The sequence below is a fragment of the Olea europaea genome, chromosome 16 (genome assembly GCF_002742605.1).
Source record: "Olea europaea var. sylvestris chromosome 16, O_europaea_v1, whole genome shotgun sequence".
Taxonomy (NCBI): Eukaryota; Viridiplantae; Streptophyta; class Magnoliopsida; order Lamiales; family Oleaceae; genus Olea; species Olea europaea.
In genome coordinates, this window is record NC_036252.1 from 3,139,468 (window position 1) to 3,147,581 (window position 8,114).

The 8,114-nt window shown below is 33.7% G+C and overlaps 2 protein-coding genes across 2 annotated transcripts in view; both read left to right on the plus strand.

Moving 5' to 3' along the window:
* LOC111412494 (probable carboxylesterase 8) overlaps positions 1–838 on the plus strand; it is a 1,676-nt gene extending 838 nt beyond the window's left edge. The window contains exon 2 of the mRNA XM_023043434.1: positions 734–838. Coding sequence (XP_022899202.1) covers positions 734–838 — 105 coding nt within the window. The remainder of the gene's footprint in view (positions 1–733) is intronic.
* A 357-nt stretch (positions 839–1,195) lies between these two features.
* Positions 1,196–7,459, plus strand: LOC111412495. Its single transcript, XM_023043435.1, has 12 exons — positions 1,196–1,214; positions 2,700–2,806; positions 2,954–3,020; positions 4,086–4,135; positions 4,346–4,429; positions 4,564–4,639; positions 5,333–5,655; positions 5,751–6,140; positions 6,327–6,525; positions 6,646–6,787; positions 6,929–7,162; positions 7,351–7,459. Exons 1-12 carry the CDS (start codon positions 1,196–1,198, stop codon positions 7,457–7,459), a joined length of 1,800 nt encoding a protein of 599 aa, XP_022899203.1.
* The last annotated feature ends 655 nt before the right edge of the window (positions 7,460–8,114 follow it).

Genomic DNA, 8,114 nt, shown 5'->3' on the forward strand with positions numbered 1-8,114 from the left:
AGTTTAAACTCCAAAATTTATTTTATTATGGAACAACACTTGTACAAATTATTGTAGGACAAACACAACAAAAATTTCTCACTCATTTGAAGAACACTTAATTAATATTCTCTCACTAATTTCCTCCACTAAACATATACATACAGCTGTGTCTATCTCCACCTTCTCTCTAAATTTTCCTTGCTTCTCTCTCTCTCTCTCTCTCTCTTTTCTCACGCTAACTCTATCTCTCATTCATAGAATACAAAGCCCAGAACCCATATTTATAGCAGTGATATGTCGGTGGCTGATTCCTCTATATAATTCAAGTATGTTGGCGGTTATGGATTCTTCCAGGCCTGACTGCAATTTATTTTATCTTGAATTTTCGATGAGTGGCTGTGATGCGAACCCCGTAGCAATGGAAACTACGAAACCCACAACGAGATTGATGCGGAACCCAAGAACGCCAATACTAACCCGGTTTTGGATCTTGAACCCTAAGAATTGAACCAAGAAACCCTAGATTAGCGTTATTTAATATATGTTGAAAAGATATGTGCGTGTATTTATTGGCTATAAAGAGTTTCATAACTCGCTAAAGATCACCGTTAATCAAAGCAGAACTTACAGAAAACTAAGTGAAACTAAAATATTGGAACTGAAACAACGTTTAGAACATTAAATGCTGAGCTAAAGTAGAAAATAACAGTATAATGGCAGAGATTTTAAAAAATAATTATTCCATGGGTAGGCCATTCAGGGGAAATGGGTGGTGTTAGTAGCTGTAAATAAAGGAATTTTACCAGTATTCAGGGAGGGGGATTTCAGTATTGAATACTACTGTCTTAAAGACTAATGCATTGGAGAAATGATGGTTTTTGGTGAATCTGAAATGGCTGAGCCATTGTGACCTGACTCAACGCTGCCACTTTGCCTATGGAAACTCTTCTGTTACTGATGCTCATGCTACTGATTCTGCTATAATGATTTTCTTGTGACTGAAGTGATTTCTTGATGGCTTTGATTTTAGCCATGTTTGGAGGTGCCCAATTATTGAAAAATGGTCAAATTCATCATTTTACGTTGCTTTTAACTGCCAAAATGGATGGTCGACAAATGTTGCTAAATTTTCGTAAGGTTGAGGATGTCTAGAGCTAAAAAAATAAAAAATAAAAAAATAAAAATTTAGAGGGTGGATTAGCAGCAGATTGCAATGGCCGGAGACAAAAAAGGTGCCAATTTTACGAAAAATAATGGTCGTACAAGACTGCTTTTTGCTTTTATTTTGAAAACTTAAGGGCTGAACAATTAATTCAAAACTGAAAAACAAAAGAATGCTACTTGTTATATAAAAAACTTTGCTGTCGCACCTTGAAATATAAGTTCGTGAATAGATTATAAGGTTTTAGCATAATTTATTTTAAAAGTCGCTCTTATATCCCCATATTTTATAAATTAAAAATACTTTTCAAAAGCAATTCAGAAGGCAGTCACGTTCTCAATCAAAAAGAAAAAGAAAACTTGATCAATATAAATATCTTCTCGCAACTTGTGTGACGTGTGAGTTATGTGTTGCATGTTTGAATAAGAAATCAATGTATAATTAAAATATAAGTCAATCTGACCCTACTCGAGTTTTGAAAGTTCAGATGGGCAGATAACAAACATTCTCCATTGTACATTGTCTAAAGAAGCAATTGTTAGGCTTTGAGAATTAGCCTCGGGTTGCGAACATTTTAGGGTATTAATCAGTATAAATATTCTTTAAGAAAATGATGAATATTATAAATATTCCTTGTCAAATTCATCATTTTACGTTGCTTTAACTACCAAAATGGATGTCGACAAGTGTTGCCAGATTTTTGAAAGGTTAAGATGTCTAGAGCTAAAAAAGATTTGAGGGTGGATTAGCAACAGATTGCAACGGCCAGAGACAACAAAGTGCCAATTTTATAAAAAATAATGGTCGTACAAGACTGCTTTTTGCTTTTATTTTGAAAAATTAGAGGCTGAATGATTAATTCAAAACTGAAAAACAAAAAAATTCTATTTGTTACATAAAAATAAAGACGATTGCTTCTCTTGAAATATTAGTTGGTGAATTGATCAGAATGTTTTAGCATAATTTATATAAAAAGCTGCCCTTATGTCCCCATATTTTATAAATTTAAAATACTTTTCAAAACCAATTCAGAAGGCAATCGCATTTTCAATGAAGAAGAAGAAGAAAACTTGATCAATATTTATATCCATGCAAAACTTGTGCGATGTGCGAGTTGTGTGTTTCGTGCTTGAATAAGAGATCAATGTATAATTAAAATTTAAGTCAATCCCACCTTACTCGAGTTCGGAAAGTTAAAATGAGCAGATAACAAACATTCTCCATTGTACATGGTCTAAAATGGCGACTGTTAGGCTTTGAGAATTAGCCTCAGGGTGCAAACATTTTAGAGTATTAATGACAATAAATATTCATTTTCAAAAAAAATGATGATTATTAAATAACACATGCCGAAAAGATACGTGCTTGTATTTATTGGCTATAAAGAGCTTCAAAACTTGTTAGAGATCACCATTAATTAAAGCAAAACTTTCAGAAATATAAATGAAACTAAAATGCGGGAATTGAAACAACGTTTAGAACATAAATCCAGAGATAAAGTAGAAAAGTACAGTATAATGGCAGAGATCTTAAAAAATAATTGTTTCATGGATAGGCCATTCAGGGGAAAAGGGTGGCGTTAATAACTGTAAATCAAGGAATTGTTCCCAGTATTCGAGGAGTGGGATTTCGGTATTGAATACTACTGTCTCGGAGACTAATGTATTGGAGAAATGATGGTTTTTGGTGAATCTGAAGTGGTTGTGCCATCGTGACCTGACTCAACACTACCACTTCCGCCTACGGAAACACTGCTATTGTTGATGCTAATGCTACTGATTCTGCATATGATGATTTTCTTGTGTTTAGAGGTGCCCAATTATTGAAAGATGGTCAAATTCATCAATTTACGTTGCTTTGACTGCCAATATGGATGGTCGACAAGTGTTGCTAAATTTTCAAAAGGTTGAGGTTGTCTAGAGCTAAGAAAAAGTTAGAATTAATAAAAATGGGCAATCCTGAGCCAAATCCTGATTTCCCAAAGCAAAGGTTCGAAAGAAAAAAGGATAGGACCTCAGAAATGTAAGAAAATGTGGAAAGTAGGAAGAAATAAATGTAGAAATAGGGTGGATTAGCAACAGATTGCAACGGCAGGAGAAAAAAAGACTGCTTTCTGTCTTGAAAAATAAGTTTGTGAATAGACCAAAAAGTTTTAGCAAACTTTATTTTAAAAGTCGCCCTTATGTCCCCATTTTTATTAATTTAAAATGCATTTCAAAATCAATTCCAAAGGCACTCACGTTCTCTATGAAGAAGAAAAAAGGAAATTTGATCAATATTAGTATCCACGCACAACTAAATGATTCTAATAAAGCAAAATATTAATGTGCTGCATGCGACTTGCGTGTTGCATGGTTGAATAAGAGTTCAATGTATAATTAAAATATAAGTCAATCCAACCTTACTCGAGTCTGGTAAGTTAAAATGAGCATGTACATGGTCTAAAAATATAATTGTTAGGCATTGAGAACTAGCCTTGGGGTGCGAACATTTTAGAGTATTAATGAGTATAAATATTCCTTTTTAAAAAAAATGATGAATATTATATAACATGTGACGAAAATATACGTGCATGTATTTATTGGCTATAAAGTGTTTCAAAACTTGGTAGAGCAAGGACAGACCCACATGGGGTCAGTTGACCTCACAGAATTTTCGGATTATTATTATTTTTTTTAAGTTATCCAAAGATTCCAAATGTCCCAAGTCCAATTAAACATAAGCCCATTTGCTGACTTGCACTCAAGCCCATTTATTTAGCTTAAACTCCCAATCCATTCCTATTTCCTCCATGTAATTCGTGAACCGGTAAATGCATTTCTAACTCATCAACAACCCTAAAATTTAAATCCCATGCAGCCACGCTGATGATGCTACAGAGAGAATTGTCTATGGTGATTCGCTGATTCATCATTCATATTTCCGAATTTTTCTCTTCTAGGTAATAAATCAACACCCTCTTCTTGTGCAAATTTTGTGATTTGGTTAGTGGTATGTTCTCGTGACCTCGTCTACTTAAAGTCTTAAAGGACTGTTTGATTGAATGCTTACAAAACGATTCAACCTAATAAACTTAAAGATAGTGGAATTCTGGTGATTGGTTCATCACTTCGTCTTCAGGTCTTCTTGTTAGCTATGGCAAAAAAATTGGGAATTTTGAATAAGAGTTCATCATAGATCCGAATTCTTTGGTTGGTTCAGAATCTGCATTTTATTGGACGGTATATTAATACAGTAGTACGGTATATTACATTATTACTGGACGGTATAGATCCAAATTCTTTGGTTTGTATGTGTTTGAATTATTGGAATTTTAATATAGTAGTACGGTATATTAATTGGCTACATTGTAATTTGTCATTATCAATATTCGAGTTTGATTTTTCTTAAAAACTAATTTAAATGTTTTTTACGTTTAGAGTTTAGCTCTTGTGACTTTTCCAGAAACCTGGTCATTGATATGTAATCAGCAGTGTATTGGTAGGGGATTTGGGAGTAATTCATTGCAACTTAGTTGAGAAAGTTAGATAATTAATTTGATTAGTTTATTATTCTCTGTAGTTCGGTTTGAAGAGGACAAATTCAGAAAGGGGTCTTTATTTATTGAAGTGACTAGTGGGTGAAGTGAAATAATTTCTTTTTCTCAATGTCTAGGATCGAAGAGTGTGATACAATAATGTTCATAGTTATTCTTATAATCTTATTCATATTTAAATTAAGTTGGTTAAATTATGAAAATATTTTAGTTTTAACTTCCACTTGTGACTTGTACATTTTAGTTGGCAGCCGGCAGCCTGATTGTGTAGTGGAGATATAAGCTGCTTGATGAAAAGAGATTATTATCAATTTCAAGTTTAAACATCATTCTCAATTTCAATTTTCAAGTAATGGCTTTCTCTAACTTGATGAAATAGACTTGTTCATGAAATTAATTGTTGGGTATTATGATTTATGAATTTCGTGTTGCCCTTTGATGAAAAACAAAATATGACATTAATAAATTTGTGTATTGAATTTGATTTTGTAACAGCTATGGAGAAATATTTTAAATGAAAATCCGTATCTTCAAGTGGAGAGCAAAATGTGATTGAAGCGAGTATTCAACATAAAATAGATGACCGAGAAGAAACAAATATTGGGGGTAAAATAGATGTTCAAGACAAATTGATTTAGCACAACTTCCTTCAGATCCCGGATTAAGAACTCCAATTGTGAATTACAATGTTAATGTCCGGGATGAAATTCGAAGAGCATATGTACAAAGGGGTCCATGTCAGCCTCGAAATCATAAATATCCACAAAAAGAATTTGGAGATTTGTCCTTAAGGCGATTTAAATCTTCCTGGTTTAATGACTTCCTTGATTGGTTGGAACATAGCATAGAAAAAGATGCTCTATTTTGTTTTTATTGTTATTTTTTCAAATCAAATAGTGAAGAACATGGTGGTGGTGATGCTTTTGTTGATGGAGGGTTTTCAAATTGGAAAAAGAAAAGACAGCTTCGAACTCATGTAGGAAAAAGTGGCAGTGTACATAATCAATTGCGGATTAAGTAGGAGGCTTTTGTGAATCAAAAAAAAATATTGATAGTGTTCTCTTTAAAAAGTCGAAGAGAACAAAAGACGAGTACCGAGTTCGTTTGAATGCATCAATTGATTGTGTTCGATTACTTTTACAGCAAGGGCTTTCATTTCGTGGAAACGATGAATCTGAAGATTCAAGAAATCATGGGAATTTTCTTGAACTGTTGAAGTGGTTATGTGATCATAATAATGAGACTAAGGCTTCTTGTTTGAAAAATGCTCCCGAAAATCTTCAATTGACATCACCTAGTATTCAAAAGGATATTGTGAGTGCTATTGCATTTGAAACACTTGATATTATTATGAAAGATATTGGTGATGGGTTGTTTTCTATTCTTGTTGATGAATCTTGTGATGTTTCAGTGAAGGAGCAGATGTCAATTGTTTTACGTTATGTGAATAAGAAAGGAAAAGTAATGGAACGTTTTATCGGTGTTGAACATGTGTCTAGTACTACAGCTCTCTCACTTAAGGATGCCATTGAACACTTATTCTCTATATTCAACTTAAGTATATCTAGTTTAAGAGGTCAAGGCTACGATGGGGAAAATAATATATGAGGTGAGTATAATGGTCTTAAAGCACTTATTTTGAAACAGAATCCGTGTGGTTTCTATATTCATTGCTTTGCTCATCAGCTGCAACTAGCTCTTCTAATTGTGGCAAAGAAACATGCAGAGATTGAAATGTTCTTTACACTAGTAAATAAATTGGTGAATGTTGTTAGGGGATTGACTAAGCGGTGTGATCTTCTTCGAGAGAAGAAGAGGCTTGAAGTTGTTGAATCATTGAATTTTGGTGAAATCTCAAGTGGAAAGTGACTTAATCAAGAAACTAATTTTTAGCAACCCGGTGATCCTCGTTAGGACTCTCACTATAGTTCTTTATTTAGCTTGATTCTCATGTTTTCTTCTACAGTTGATGTCATTGAGATGATTGCCACTGATGCAACTAGTTTTGGACATAGAGGTAAAGCTCGTATTCTATTAGGATTTATATTGACATTTGATTTTGTATTCAGTCTGCATCTCATGAAATGGGTATTGGGTATTTCAGATGAGTTGTCAAAATCATTATAAAGAAGAGATCAAGACATTGTTAATGCTATGAAATTGGTGAAAATATGTAAAGAACGACTCCAAACAACGAGGGACAATGAATGAGACTCATTTTTACAAATGGTTTCTTGTTTTTGTGAAAGGCACAACATTGATGTTCCCAACATGGATGATATGTTTATACCTCTAGGTCCTTCACGGGGTAAAACTCAAGGAATAACAAATCTACATCATTTTCGTGTGGATTTCTTCTATGCTATCATCGATCTGCAAATTCAAGAGTTGAATGATCGTTTCTCTGAGGTATTTAGCAACTTACTCCTTTGTATTGCATGCTTATGTTTGGAAAATTCATTTTTTGCTTTCAACAAGGACAAGTTAGTTCAATTGTATGAGTATTATCCCAAATTAAATCAGTAGAGATCTTGACACTTGAAGAGCAACTTCAAACATATATTATTGATATGCGCACTCATAAAGATTTTGAAGGGTTACGAAGCCTTAATGATCTTGTGAAAAAGTTGGGATTGACCAAAAAAATTGATATATACCCATTGGTTTACAGGCTTATAACATTGTTGTTAATTCTTCTAGTTGCTACTGCTACGGTAGAGAGAGTATTTTCTGCAATAAAGATTGTCAAGAATCGACTACGTAATCAGATGGGAGATTAATGGCTAAATGACAGTTTAGTTCCATATATTGAGAATGCTGTATTCGCTAATATTAATAATGATGTAATTATACGACGTTTTCAGAGTATGAAAACGCATAGAGTACAGTTGTAGTAGTGATTAATGATATGTTGTTTTAAAAAAAATTGTATTTCAATTTTTGACCCCACAATGCCGAATGTCTGGCTCCGTCCCTACGTTAGAGATAACCATAAATTAAAGCAAAACCTTTCAGAAAAATAAGTGAAACTAAAATACAGGAATTGAAACAACGTTTAGAACAGTAAATCCAGAGCTAAAGTAGAAAGGATAGTATAATGGAAGAGATCTTGAAAAATAATTACTTCATGGAGAGGCCATTCAGGGGAAAGGGTGGTGTTATTCGCTGTAAATCAAGGAATTGTTCCCAGTCTTGAGGAAGTGGAATTTTAGTATTGAATACTACTGACTTTGAGAAAAATGCATTGGAGAAATGATGGTTTTTTGGTGAATCTAAAGTAGCTGAGCCACCTTGACCTGACTTAATGCCGCCGCTTCCACCTATGGAAACACTGCTATTATGGATGCTAATGCTGTGGCGGCTACTACTCCTACTACTACTCTGACAATGATTTCCTGGTGGCTGAATTGATTTCGCGATGGTTATGATTGCAGC

Bases quoted from the DNA above. Each gene is read 5' to 3' on its own strand.
- LOC111412495 (XM_023043435.1), top strand. The intron at 3,021-4,085 runs GTCGACAAGTGT...TTTCTCTTCTAG, and splicing joins TTTGACTGCCAATATGGATG to GTAATAAATCAACACCCTCT. The intron at 6,141-6,326 runs GTAATGGAACGT...ATTTTGAAACAG, and splicing joins ATGTGAATAAGAAAGGAAAA to AATCCGTGTGGTTTCTATAT.